The following is a 13945-nucleotide window of genomic DNA, read 5'->3' on the forward strand; positions in this document are numbered from 1 at the left end:
GGAAACTTTAGGGTTCTCTTTATAGAATATCATGTCATCTGCAAATAGTGATAGTTTTACCTTTTCCCTTCCAATTCGGATGCCTTTTATTTCTTTTTCTTGTCTGCTTGCTGTAGCTAGGACTTCCAATATTATGTTAAATAGAAGCAGCGAGGGTGGACATCCCTGTCTAGTTCCTGAATTTATTGGGAAAGCTTTCAGTTTTTCACTCTTGCGTATTATGTTGGCTGTGGGTTTGACATAGTTGGCTTTTATCATGTTGAGTTATGTCCCCTCTGTACCCACCTTGGTGAGAGTTTTTATCATGAATGGTTGTTGAATTTTGTCAAATGCTTTTTCTGCATTTATTGAGATGATCATGTGATTTTTATCTATTCTTTTGTTAATGTGGTGTATCACATTGATTGATTTACATATTTTGAACCATTCTTGCAACCCTGGAGTGAATCCAACTCGAGCGTGGTATCCTTAGTATGTATTGTTGGATTCAGTTTGCTAATACTTTGTTGAGGATTTTTGCATCTATATTCATCAAAGATTTTGGGTTGTAATTTTCTTCTCTTGTAGTGTCTTTGGTTTTGGTATCAGGGTAATGGTGGGTTCATAGTATGAATTTTGGAGTATTCCCTCCTCTTCATTTTTCTGGAATAGTTTGAGAAGGATAGATATAAGTTTTTGTTTTTGTCTTTTTGTATGTTTGGTGAATTCCCTAGTGAAGCTCTCTGGTCCTGGACTTTTGTTTGCAGGGAGTTTTTTAAATTATAGATTCTATTTCAGTTCTAGTGAATGGTCTGTTCAAATTGTCTGTTTCTTCTTGACTCAGTTTTGGCAGGCTGTACGTTTCTAGAAACTTGTTTACTTGTTCTAGGTTGTCCAATTTGTTGGCGTATAACTGTTTGTATTCTTTCATGATTTTTTGTTTTTCTGTGGTTTCAGTTGTTTCTCCTCTTTTGTTTCTTATTTTGTTTATTTGAGTCCTCTCTCTTTTCTTCTTGGTGAGCCTCGCTAGAGGTTTATCAATTTGGTTTATCTTAAAAACAAAAACAGCTCTTGGTTTTATTGATCTTTTCTATTGCTTTTTTGATGTCTTTTATTTCCTCTCTGATCTTTATTATTTCCTTCTGCTGACTTTGGGTTTTGTTTGTCCTTCTTTTTCTCATTCTTTTAGGTGGTAGGTTATCTTGTTTGAGATTTTTCTTGTTTTTGTGGAAGGCCTGTATTGCTATGAGCTTCCCTCTTAGAACTGCTTTTGCTGCATCCCATAGATTTTGTAAGATTGTGTTTCTATTTTCGTTTGTCTCAAGATATTTCTGGTCTCCTCTTTGATTTCATCATCAACCCATTTGCTTTTTAGTAGCATGTTGTTTAGTCTCCATGTGTTTGTTCTTTTCCTGTTTTCCTTTCTATGGTTGATTTCTAGTTTCTTACCGTTGTGGTGAGAAAAGATGCTTGAAAATATTTCTGTCCTCTTAAACTTGTTGAGGCTTGTTTTGTGACCTAGTATGTGTCTATCCATGAGAATGTTCCATGCTGGCTTGAAAAGAATGTGTACTTGGTGTTTTTCTTATTTAGTGTTCTGTAGATATCTATTAAGTACAGTTGGTCCATTGTGTCGTTTAGGACCTCTGTTGCCTTACTGATTTTCTGTCTGGATGATCTGTTCATTGATGTAAGTGGGATGTTATAGTTCTCTATTATTATTGTATTCCTGTGAATTTCTCCTTTTATGTCTGTTAATATTTGCTTTATATATTTAGGTGCTCCTGTATTGGAAGCGTATATGTTAACAAGTGTAATACGCTGTTGTATTTATGCCTTTATTGTTATATAATATCCTTCTTTGTCTTTCTTTATGGTTTTTGTTTTGAGTCTACTTTGTCTTTTGTTGTCTTTGTTTTGAAGTCTACTTTGTCTTTTGTTAAGTATTGCTATGCCCGCTTTCTTGTTGTTTCCATTTGCATGAAATATCTTTTTCCATACTTTCACTTTCAGTCTGTGTGCGTCTTTCGCCATGAAGCGAGTCTCTTGTGGCAGCATATTGTAGGTTCTACGTAAAATTCACTGCTTAGCTGCTGCACCTTGTTGAGGTGCCACGTGCGGCATGCGCTGACACTGTCTTCCGAGCGTGCCCCGTGGCCCCTGTGTGTGCACTGACGGGAGTCTTCACAGTCCCACCTGGATCACATCCCAGGCACCCCGTCTGCCTCTGCGCAGCTAGACCCAGTCTCTGCACTGATCTCACGCCAGGCCGTGGTGTGGAGTGAGCGGGGCCAGGGCATTCGCCCCTTAGAATTGGGAATTGCGGGGAGGCGGCCGCCACCAGCGCAGGTCTCTCTGTCCTGGTTGTTAGCAAGCCAGCCCGCGTGCTGCTCTTGAGTCTAGGCTTCTCCAGCCCTCCTGTCTGTCTCAGTGGGCTTCCCAGCAGGAAGGGGACTCCCCAGGGCAAGCAGACACCTTCTCTTCCTGACAGATCCCTCCCAGGAGTGCCGGTCCCAACCTGGTACCTTTCTTTTTTCCATCCTACGTGGTTACATGGAGATCTTTCTTACAGCTTTGGTTATGGGAGCTCTTCTGTGAGTTTCCAGTTAGTTTTCTGTGGGAGTTGTTGCTCACGTAGATGTGTTTTTGGTGTGTTTGTGGGGGGAGGTGAGCTCCACGTCCTCATACTCTGCTCTCTTGATCCCCCTCTGTTGGGAGGGCTTGATTTTTGACTCAGTCTTTCGTTACAGGTCTCTTCAGAGTCTCTATTTTCTCTTGAGTTAGTTTTGGTAATTTGTATGTTTCTAGGATTCGTCCTTTTCACTTGGGTCACCTTGTATTTAGTGTAGGGATCATACAGTTTTGTAACTTAAATTTTTTCTTCAGTGACGTCCTTGTGAAAGGTGGTGACCACACGTCTTTGTGAAGCACAAGGTCGCTTCCAGAGTGCTGTCGTGTACCTGACCTTATCCAGTCTTCCCTGTGGTCTGTGCCCCTGTGCCACCCGCACACTGAGAAACTGAGGAGCCAACCAACACTCGTACAGTATTCACTGTGCCAGTTAATAGTGTGTTGTCAACCACACTGTAGGGATGAGTTGTGTTTTCCAGGTTTTCCCACTGACGCCCTTTTCCTGTCCCAGGACACAGTCCAGGCATTAGTGATCTTGTTGCCCCAGCGCCCCCTCCCCTCCAGGCTGTGACTGTGTCCCAGTCCTCCTGGACACTCCTGAGGAGTGCTGCTTAGGAATTTTGTAGAGTTCCTCAATTTGGGTTTCTTTGATGTTTTCTCATCCCCCCTGTTTTTAACTCCAGAAGAAACAAGGCAAAAGTAGTTATTTTTTTCAATATACTTGGCTTTTCACAGAAAACCTGCCTTCCTGTTTCTGACTTTTGCTCTTGCTTTCCGAGGAGGGAAAATGACTGTAGTGATTCATGAGGACGCCGGGACCCTGAGGTCTGTGTGGGAAGATCTTGCTCACGTGCTGTCCCACTGTTGTTGTTTTGGAGGTTAATTCCCATGAGGAGGCTCCCATCCTTCCAAGTTCACAGAATTTTTAGAGCTGCAGCCTCTGGTTGAAAGATTCGCTCTGGGGAGGTTGAGTGCAGGGGAGGGATTCTCGGTCCTGATGATGATGATGTCTTTTCTCTCAAAGTGGTATTTTGCTTTATTGTTTTATCACAAACACAACACATGTTGAAAACAGAACAATCAGAAGATAGGTAAGCCGGAAAAAAACCAAACACCTATAAACACCCATAACCCCATATATGGATGCTTTTCCAAATATACATACATGTTTATGTCTGGACACGATTTTTTCTTACAAAAATTAACATAACTCATTAAAAAACAAACATTTCTTTTCCTTTAATATATGGTTACCTTTCCCCATTTTTCTACAAAGATAAATCTCTACAGCATCATTTTAATAGTGTTGAGGGTTCCAGGCTCCTACTGTTAGACAATTTGGTTGTTTCCCTTTTATAAACAGGCACCACAACAAACAGCATGGAATTATGCAAATCCTAAATTCTTTCCTGAGGATAAGCATGTTGTTCTTTTTCATTATAGATATTTTTACTGATTCTCCGGGCCCTGCATCTCCCTACCCGACTCGTACTGTCTCTACAGCCAATTCCTCTGAAGTTATCAGCAGCGAAGGTGAGGTTCCCGGGGCTTCCAGAGAAAAGAGTAGTTGGTCAGGGAGGAGTGAGAAATTATGAGACTTAAAGCAAACAGATCTGCTCATTAGACGATTTTTAAAAATCAGTCTTCGTGGAGCAGGGTTCCTCGGAGCCTGCCTGGCACAGGCCCTGTGCTGGGAAGACTGGGCGCCTGGGTGGGTATCTAGCAGCCAGGCTTTGCGTGCGTAGAGGGGCCTGCGAGAGCTTGGGCTCCTTTGTGCTCTGGTTTCTGTTCTGTAAGTGGTGGAATAAGAAGGTACTGGTCCTCCTCAGCGGTGTGGAGAGAGGACGGTGAGGACTCAGAACTCTACCGTCATCCGAGGAGGCTGACCGCTGTGCTCCTTGGGGTGCTGGCATTGTCTGAAATTGGGTCCAGAAGTCAAGTTTAATAATTTCTGAATTCTTAATGCTGTGACTTTGTTTGCAAAATGCCTTATGTGCAAGGTGAGTACTATTGCTGAGGAAACTGAGACTCAGAGGTGACATAATTTATCCAAATCACATAAAAAATGAGAAAGCAGAAGTGGAGTTTGAACCCGGATTTGTCTGTTTCCACATCCCGTGCTCTTTTCCCTGTGCTACACTTTGTATTGAAAAGAATTAGAGTGTGGCCTTATTTAAGGTGCTGCAGAATTTAGTGACTGCTTTCTTACAGCCCTGGAGGGTAGCCAGCCTGTCACTGTCTGAGCCGGGAACGTCTTGTGTACGCTGGTGTTCCAGTGTGACTTAGCCCCGTTAGATGCCAGAGTCTTTATTGTATCATTAGCAAAAAAAGAAAAAGAAAAAATTTCCTATTCTGTTTAAGGGAAAGAAACCTTCCAAGGAGAGATCCACAGAGGGTCCTGGAGGCTCCTCAGAAACTTCCAGCCAAGTTCCTGGAAAACCAAGCAAACCAGAGACCAGCAGAGGAAGCAGACGAGAGGACACGTCTTCTGAGGGCGCTGGCAGTGCACGTGCCAAAGGGAAGGGGAGCAAGGCGGCTGCCATCAGGAAGAAGCGGAGAGAGCCCTCCTCCAGCAGGGAAGAAGAGGGCAAGGCCGGGGGGCAGACGGAGGGGACCCAGAGGCGTTCGCGGGGCCGGGAGCGGCGGGCGGCCGCCAGGGTGTCTTACAAAGAAGAGAGCGGGAGTGACGAGGCCGGCAGCGGCTCTGACTTTGAGCTCTCCAGCTCGGACAGCCATCGCCCATCCGACGAGGATTCTGAGCCAGGCCTTTCAAGGCAGAGGAGGGCCACCGCCCCTCAGAGGATGAAGGTGGGGTCCAAGAGGGAGTCCAGGTCCCAGCGTGGAAGCCAGCCTCAGCCCCCTGGCTTTCCAGAAGCGTCTGTAAGCGCTTCCGGCAGTAAGCGTAAGAGAGGCAAGCGTACGATGCCCGTGGATGGTGAGGAGGCAGACGGCCGGAGAGCAGCTGGTGTGGACCAGTGGCTGGAGGTGTTCTCCGAGCGGGAGGAGAAGTGGCTGTGCGTGGACTGTGTGCACGGAGTCGTGGGCCAGCCCCTGACCTGCTACCAGCACGCCACCAAGCCTGTGACCTACATCGTGGGCATCGACGGCGACGGCTGGGTGCGCGACGTCACACAGAGGTACGACCCTGCCTGGATGACGGCGACCCGAAAGTGCCGGGTTGACGCCGCGTGGTGGGCCGAGGCCCTGCGACCCTACCGGAGCCCGCTGGTGGCGAGGGAGCAGAGGGAGGACCAGGAGGTGAGGCCTTGCGCACGCGCCCCTGCTGGATGCCCAGCCCCGTGTCGTGTTTGTAGAGTGTTAGCTCAGTTACTTATCACAGCAGCAGTACAAAGCTGGGGTTATCGTAGCCTTCGTTTTACCAGCTGAACATTTAGAGTCTGAGAGATGAGCCGACCTGGTATTTGAACCCAGGTTGCTCTGGCTTCAAAGCCTGTGTACGTTCAGTTATTGCCCAGTTATAAATTTGGAGCTTTAAGTCAGGTAGGTAGTCCTGAGTGAAAGAGGAAAGCGCGCAGTAATACGACTGTCCTCCCTTCTCAGCGTGCGCGCGCGCAGAGGCGTGCACGCCAGCATCCCTGCCCCGACGCAGAACGCCCAGCCCCCAGGAGGAGGGCTGAGGAGATGGCTCGTCTGTGAGGGGCGCCCTGGGGGCGGCTTCTGGAGCAGCGCGTCCCTGAGTCGAGGGACAGCCGTGGGCCCGGAAGAGGGCCCGGGGCTTGTGCAGGGCCGCCCGCAGGGTCGGCAGACTTGCTGGAGAATTATTGCCAGTTCCCCAGGGCAGGGAGTCGTCCCTGTGCACTGCATCGCTCAGGGTGTGGCTCAGAGGTGACAGGGTCGTGGCAGTCGTGCAGAGCGTGTTGCGACTGACCTAGTTCAAGGGCTTGTCATGCAAGCTGGCCAAGCGGGGTCCCTCCTGCTCCCACTTGCCGCTCCTCCCTTGTCTGTCGGGGTTTGAAGAGATGCTGCGGGGAAGTGCAGGAGACCTGGTGAGTGGGATGCAGGTGAGAGCAGTGGGGTTGCCTGCGAGGAGCTAGGCGCCTTGAGGCAGCGGGGAGAACAGGTGTAGATCGTAGTGGACGGAGAAGGTGTGAGTGCTCGTTCTGGTTTCCGTGGGAGCCGAGCCGCTGAACCCGTGTCACAGAATTGTGGTGTCACTTGAGGTGAGGCCTCCTCCCGAGGAAGGCTCTGCTCGGGCCGGCCGAGGTGTCAGAGGGCAGGGAGGACTTTTCCGTTGCTGCGAGCTGCAGGATTACTGGCCCCTGCGGAGCTTCCGAGGCACCTAAACCTGTGGGACAGAACGCCAGGTCACAGCGTGGTGCGGTGGCCCTGGGGCTCCGAAAGCCCCACGGCACCGTCAGTTACCTGGGCAAGTTCGGTGGTCACCGCCAACCTCCCTCCCTCCCTCTCCGAGCACCACGCCCAACGTCGTCTCTCGGCCTCTGCAGTTTCAGGCGAGGCACCTGGACCAGCCTCTGCCCACCGTCATAGGCACGTACAAGAACCACCCTCTGTATGCCCTCAAGAGGCACCTCCTCAAGTACGAGGCCATCTACCCTGAGACGGCTGCCATCCTCGGGTACTGCCGCGGAGAGGCTGTCTACTCCAGGTGAGGAGACGCCCGGCGGCCCGGGATTAGCAGCCTTCGCTGGGCTGGGGTTGGAGCTTCACAGTGTGCGCATGCCGTTGTGGGCGGGGGGCACGGCGGAGAGGCTGCAGCCTGGAAATGAAAACCATGGGGATTAAAAGATCAGCAGGGGGAGAAAAGTTATGGGGGGAAAGATAAGTAGGACAGATAAGGTTTATATGGGGCAATAAGAAAACACACCCCAAAAACAGAAGTCAAAGAACATGCAAAAGGGAAGGAATAAAGGATTTGATAATGAAACTTAAAATGAGCGGATATTTTTATGGGGACAGAGTTTCAGTTTGGGAAGAGGAGAAAGTTCTGGAGATGATGGTGGTGATGGTTACATAACAGTGTGAATGTACTTGATGCCACTGAGCTGTAGATTCGGAAGATGGTTTAGAGGGTAAATTTTATCTTATGTGTGTTTTTTTCCACAGTGAAAAGAAATTGCCAAAGAAGCGGGGGAGGGGGAACAGCATAGAAAATAAACATAAAATATATACAAAGTTAAAACTGAGAAAAAATGTAATAACAAACTTAAGGTGAGTCAGAATTTAACAATGGAAGTAGGAATTTAAGAAACGTTAATAGAAAGAAAATAAGTGATTTTTAGAAACTCTGACACGCAAGACCACAAAATAGAGGATGTTCTTAATAAACGGGAAAAGAAAGACAGAAAAGGAAACTTAGGGAAACTCACAGGAGTAGGTGGCTCAACTCCTCTGCCTGACAGCTACTTCCTGCAGCTCAGCCCCGAGGGGAGGCATCCCCGACCCTCCGGTTAGGGTCACTGTGGGAGCTTTCTGCCCCCTGGCTGGTCAGGGGCCCAGCTGCCGACAGCGTCCAGGGCCTGGCGACCTCAATGGAGGATACAGCACAGGTGTCCTACGTGCAGGGGACATCTGGTGGGAAGGGGGTCCCTGCCTGGAGAAAGTTTTAGAGGCAGACATTTTTTGTTTTTAATGTAGTAAAATATACAGAACAGAATTTACCATTGAACCATTTGAAGTGTCCAGTAGTACTAAGTACATTCACATTGTTGTGCAGCCGTCACCACCATCTCCAAAACTTTTCTGTCTTCCCAAACTGTCCCCATCAACACTAACCCCCCCTCCCCACCCCACCCCACCCCCAGGCCCTGGTAACCACCCTCTACTTTCTGTCTATGAATCTGACTCCTCCAGTCACCTCATAGAAGTGGATCCTACAGCATTTGTCCTTTTGTGACTGGCATCCATTGATGGACACTTGTGTTGCTTCCCCTTTTGGTTGTGTTTAGTGCTGCTATGAACATGGGTGCACAGACATCTCTTGAGACCCTGCTTTTAGTCCTTTTGGATGTATATGCCCAGAAGTAGGATTTCTGCATCACATGGTGATTCTGTTTAACTTTGTGAAGAACCTCCGCACTGTTTTCTGCAGTGGCTGCATCATTTTACATCCCCCAGCAGAGCATGAAGTTCCCAGTGTCTCTACATTCTCTCCAGTTCTTGTTTTCTGTTTCTTGAGTAGTGTCCTAACAGATGTAAAGTGGTTAGAAGCTGAGATTTATTGTGAACGGGCTGTCTGTGCCCACTTCCCTCTGCTATCCTTGTGAATGTCCAGGCGATGCCCACCTGCTTGCCCCTTCTCCGCTCCTACCGGAAGACCACGACCGTGACAGTCACTCCTTCAGGCAGAGATGTGCCCCTGCGGTGGGCATGCGTGTGGAGCCCTTGTCCCTGGTCCCCCCAGCAGCTTGTGAGGCAGGGAGGCAGTGCCCACCGTTCCTGATGGATCGGGGGTCATCCCGCTAGGAAGGGGCACAGAGGAGGTGTGACCTTGTCCGGTGTGCTGTGCTGGACGTCAGCCTCAGCCCGGGGGCAGGCGAAGGGCCGGATGTCCGCACCAGAGGGAGCTTAGTGCCCTTGCTCCTTGGAGCCCCACTGAAGGGCGGGCCTTGCTGAAGGCTCGGCAGGAAGCAGCTGGAATGGGAGGCAGGGTGTGGCTCTAAGCTCTGGAAGGAGAGCGAAGCCAGAGCCAGATGGAACCGACTGTTCTGTGTGCGTTCATCCTAACCTGTGTACTTTGTCAGCTTACTGTAGTCTCCGCGTCGTCTTCTGGCTTCCCCACCCCTTCTCTGGACACTCGTCCCTCCCTCCCCCTCTCTGGTATTCGGGAGCGGACCAGACCCTGGGTGAGGGCTTGCACCTGCACTGCTGGGCCCTTCTGGCGGGAGGAGGGGCAAGGCACCACGGGAAGCCATTTAGTTTGGGATTTGTGAGTGGATGCATCCCCCCGCGAGACAGCAGGTGCCTGTTAACCGTGGGCCTGACGCAGGCCCCTGGTGCCCCGGGAGACGCTCCAGGGCCGAGCTCCCCCTTCTCCTGGGGGGCCAGAGGAGGCAGCCGGGCCCTGCGGGGTGCTTCGGTGGGCGTGAACCCTGTCTTGTCTCCCATTGGCTCCTTAGGGACTGCGTGCACACCCTGCACTCCAGGGACACGTGGCTGAAACAGGCCCGAGTGGTGAGGCTTGGAGAAGTGCCCTACAAGGTAACGGCCGCGGGACTGCGGGCTGCCGCGCACGTGTGGGGACAGACTGTTCTGGCTTGAGAGGATCAGAGGAGAAGAGCATCTTTACTTGAGGACTTTGTAAGATGGGCCTTCCCGAGCACGCAGGGAATCTAGGCCAGCAAGCAGCCCTCCAAGCCCCAGTGTTGTGGGTCAGAACCGTGTCACCCATTTGTTCTGAGAGGCCGGAGCCCTGCCTGGCGTGGACAGGCCCACCCGCCCTCACTGTCCCTTTGTTTTGCATGTATGTGATCTTCGCTGAGTCTCACAGGAGTTAGCATCAGGATGCCCGTTGTACGGATGAGAAAACAGGAGCTCAGAAAGGGAAACTTGTCCAAGGCCTGAGCTAGTGAGATGGCAGCGTGCAGCCCCAATGCCTCGTTCCCTCTCCGGCCGGTCAGCTGCCCACAGACGCGTGAATTCAGCGCAGACCGCACAGGCTGTCACTAGACACAGGGCCCGCTTCAGCCGGCGGAGGACAGCGGCCAGTCATGAGACACAGTCGCTTTTCTTTGTCGGATCCCTAGGAGGAGCCCTTCGCGTTGTGAGACCCAGGGAGCTGGGCCGGGGTGCAGGGGCCTCTGGCTGGTGGGAAGGGGCTGAGGCACAGGGAGCCAGGCGGTCACTGCCGAAAGCAGGCCCCGTCACTCACCGGCCACAGGAACATCTCTGAGTCCCAATTTCCCCTTCAGTGATGGACACCAAACACAGCATAGCTGTTCAAGACACAGGCTCTGGTCTCTACAAGCTGTGTGACTCTAGGTGAATTGTTTATACCTCCTAGGCTGCTATAAGATGGAGGCGATAATAGACTCTACCTCCTGGGTTTGTTGAAAAGATTAAGTAATCAATACACAGAAGCACTGAGAACAGTGCCCGGTGTACAGTGAACGCTCAGGAAGTGGTCGCCTTTCTTATAAACTGTGGCTGTCCCCTCCGGTGTAGGTTGTAAAAGGCTATTCCAACCGGGCCCGGAGAGCCCGCCTGGCTGAGCCGCAGCTGCAGGACTACAATGACCTGGGCCTGTTTGGCAAGTGGCAGACCGAGCAGTACCAGCCGCCGGTGGCCGTGGACGGGAAGGTAAGGGCCACGCTCAGTGGGGTCGGTACCAGGCCACCTCCCTCTGCGGCCAGCTGGACCCGGTGTGCCACCCTCTGCAGGTCCCCCGGAATGAATTTGGGAACGTGTACCTCTTCCTGCCCGGCATGATGCCTGTCGGCTGCGTCCAGCTGAACCTGCCCAACCTGCACCGCGTGGCCCGAAAGCTGAACATTGACTGTGCCCAGGCTGTTACGGGCTTCGATTTCCACAAAGGCTACTCCCATCCCATGTGCGTGAGGGGCCTCCCGTGGAGGCCAGAAGGGGTGGGGGGAGGTTACGGAGAAGGGGCGGGAGGTTGGTGTGGGGCTGGCGGGGGTTGAGGCCCAGTGGCTCTTATTTTCAAGGTTTTACTCTGGATTTGCAAAATCAGCCTTAACCCTCAATGTTTTATACTTTTACTCTGGCTTCCAACCAGAGGCTGCAAAACCAGTGAAAGCTGCGAAACCAGCATCCTAACGATGTGGATTAAAACTGTTCTGGGGGTGGTCAGGGTGACTGAATAGGGTCAGCATCCTTCCTGGTCGGTGACCTCTGTCCTGCCCTGCAGTGGGGGTGGGGGAGGGGGCTGGGGAAGAGGACACAGCCTGGGGTCCACGGGCCTGCCTTCTGCATGGGTGGTGTCTGCCAGCAGCTGTGGCCGGGATTGTGGACTGCTGACCCTGGAAGCACTTCAGGGCCCTGAGTGCTTAGGAGCAGCCCACTGTCCCCCGCGGAGGGGAGTGGAGAGGCCAGAGCAGGCCCAGACTCGAGAGAGACCATCTGTGTTGATCCCCACAGAACCGACGGCTACATAGTCTGTGAGGAATATAAAGATGTGCTCCTGACCGCCTGGGAGAACGAGCAGGCGCTCATTGAGAAGAAGGAGAAGGAGGTGAGCAGGCAGGGCCTGGGAGGGGCCAGGACGGGGAAGCAGAAAGGCGGGCGGCACACACCGCGGAGCCGGTCTTCCCTCCAGCCTCCCTCACGCCACGTGTAAGAGGAGGGGAGAGTCCGGGCTCGGCCCTCTTTCTGGCTCTTTCTTCCTGGGAGGCACCGGGGAGCCAGCACTGAGCAACAACCTGCCTGCTCCTCAGAACCGTCTCTGTCCACTGTCTGCCTGGATCCGGGCTCCAGGCTCCGCTACCCCTGCTGCCGACACCCGCCTCCGTTAAAGGGAGCTGCCCGTGGTCCAGGTCCCAGACCCCCTCCTCCACTAAACACTTTAGAGTTGGTTAACAATTAAGAAGAGGTTCCTGGTTTTGGTGCCTTTTGTGTGTAGCACTTTATGAATCACACTTGGTATGGTTGAGAAACTATTTTAACCTGAAGTGTTATCTGTATCTTTATGTTCCTGAAACGGCAGTGCACGGTGTTTTCCATTCTGTTTGCTTTTGCAGAAAAGGGAGAAGCGTGCTCTGGGGAACTGGAAGCTGCTGGTCAAAGGGCTGCTCATCCGGGAGCGGCTGAGGCTTCGCTACGGGGCTCAGGTCAGGGTGGTCCTTGGTGGTCCTGTCCACGTTGAGAAAGGTGTCCTGGAGTCAGGCCTCGGCTGCTCTGCCACCCCCGCCCTGTCTGCACGAGAGGGTGCCCGCTATGGGTTGGATCTGGTGCTGAGCCCACTCGGGGGGGACAGGTGTCTGCATCTCCTGGCCTTGTGCTGCCCCTGGGGCTGTGACCATCCCCAGGCCCACAGGTGCTCCTTCAGGTCCCTCTCGCAGCCCCTGCGGGCTCCCATGGGGCACAGAGGCCCCCCGGACACAGTCACGTGGAGTGGTCAGAGACGCACAGACACGCTCTGGGGGCAGCTGCGACCCCACGCACAGCTCTCCCTGCCCTCCCCAGCCCGTCCTCGCAGCAGTGGGCACCGAGCGCTGGTGCTGTGCATTCGTGCACTTGTTCTGTTCAGAAACGAGGAAGAAAATGCAGTTACCTCCTGGATTGCTCGTAGCTCCTCGAGGGCAGTTTTGTGTCCCCAGCCCTGTGTGCACAGCAAGCGCTCTAGGACCTGCTGGGCTGAGCCCTGTCCTCCGGGTCACGGCTCAGCGCTGTTGGGGCATCGCTGCCTCTTGACGCGGCTTCCTCCACTGTCCCCCCCAGAGCGAGGAAGCCACTCCCCACGCAGACGCAGGCGGAGGACTCTCTTCAGACGAGGAGGAGGGGACCAGCTCTCCCGCGGAAGCGGCCAGGATCCTGGCGGCCTCCTGGCCCCAAAACCGAGAGGTAGAGGAGAAGCGGAAGTGCCCCCGGAAGAGCAGGAGGGAGGAGAAGGAGGCAGCTTCCCACCTGTTCCCGTTTGAGAAGCTGTGATATGAGTGGTCACCTCCTCGGTGGCTCAGCCGTGCCCCAGACCTTGCTCCCGGATAGATCCCTCCTGCGTGCGACACTCGTGCTGTTGCAGATTCGGGCCCCTTCTCTGCCGGCGCCTCGTTGCCCTCGGTCAGGTCCCTGACGCCGCCTGACACCGTGGGGGGAGAGCACGTCAGTGCAGGCTGTCTCAGGGTGACACGGCTGGACCTACTTTCCCAGGTAACACTTCGTGGTGGCAGAAGACTAGAACAAAGAGCTAAAGTCAGGAAAGAAAAGGAAAAACGAGAATTAAAGAAATGTCAGGAAGAGTGGATCAATGTTAACCTAGATTTTATTCATTACTGGATACATTTATAAAGCCCTATATGCACTGTAGATATTTAGGAGAAATAACTTTTATAACATTTTGAGGAAAAAAATAAAGCATTTCTCTAGAAAGACGTGACTCTATGTTTTCTTTCAGATTTAACATCAGATAAGAACACTGGGATGACAGTGATTTGTATGCAGGTCGTGACTACATTAAAGATCCAGATCTTGTTTTCCCACAGGCTGGGAACTTACCATTACACACATGGAATTTTTTTCTTTCTATGTTTAATCCAGGAGATATGACTTAATCTTTGACAGGAGCCATTAAAAAAAATTTGAGTCTGTTTTATCCAAGGGAAACAAACAAAACACTTGGGGTGTGACTCATGCAGCAAGAACTGGCAGGCAGGCTCCTGTTGTGAAACACATGGGGGTTGCC

The 13945-nt window shown here is 52.0% G+C and overlaps 1 protein-coding gene and 1 long non-coding RNA gene across 3 annotated transcripts in view; one reads left to right on the top strand and one right to left on the bottom strand.

Annotated features, from left to right (window-relative positions):
* XPC (XPC complex subunit, DNA damage recognition and repair factor) overlaps positions 1-13613 on the top strand; it is a 33544-nt gene extending 19931 nt beyond the window's left edge. The window contains exons 8-16 of one of the 2 annotated variants that reach the window (XM_061197324.1): positions 4054-4143; positions 4972-5868; positions 7077-7237; positions 9708-9789; positions 10753-10887; positions 10968-11137; positions 11686-11779; positions 12285-12374; positions 12985-13613. In XM_061197324.1, the coding sequence (XP_061053307.1) occupies positions 4054-4143; positions 4972-5868; positions 7077-7237; positions 9708-9789; positions 10753-10887; positions 10968-11137; positions 11686-11779; positions 12285-12374; positions 12985-13194 (1929 nt within the window). In that variant the 3' untranslated portion in view covers positions 13195-13613. Of the gene's footprint in view, positions 1-4053; positions 4144-4971; positions 5869-7076; positions 7238-9707; positions 9790-10752; positions 10888-10967; positions 11138-11685; positions 11780-12284 lie in introns of both variants that reach the window. The other variant, XM_061197323.1, reaches the window with a different exon arrangement.
* Positions 3852-10323, bottom strand: LOC133095602 (uncharacterized). Its single transcript, XR_009701639.1, has 3 exons — positions 8447-10323; positions 7959-8182; positions 3852-7348 (listed from the first exon to the last, which is right to left on the bottom strand). It is a non-coding gene; the product is annotated as an uncharacterized LOC133095602 (long non-coding RNA).
* Positions 13614-13945: the final 332 nt, after the last annotated feature.

This window comes from Eubalaena glacialis, chromosome 7, assembly GCF_028564815.1.
Source record: "Eubalaena glacialis isolate mEubGla1 chromosome 7, mEubGla1.1.hap2.+ XY, whole genome shotgun sequence".
NCBI classification, from domain to species: Eukaryota; Metazoa; Chordata; class Mammalia; order Artiodactyla; family Balaenidae; genus Eubalaena; species Eubalaena glacialis.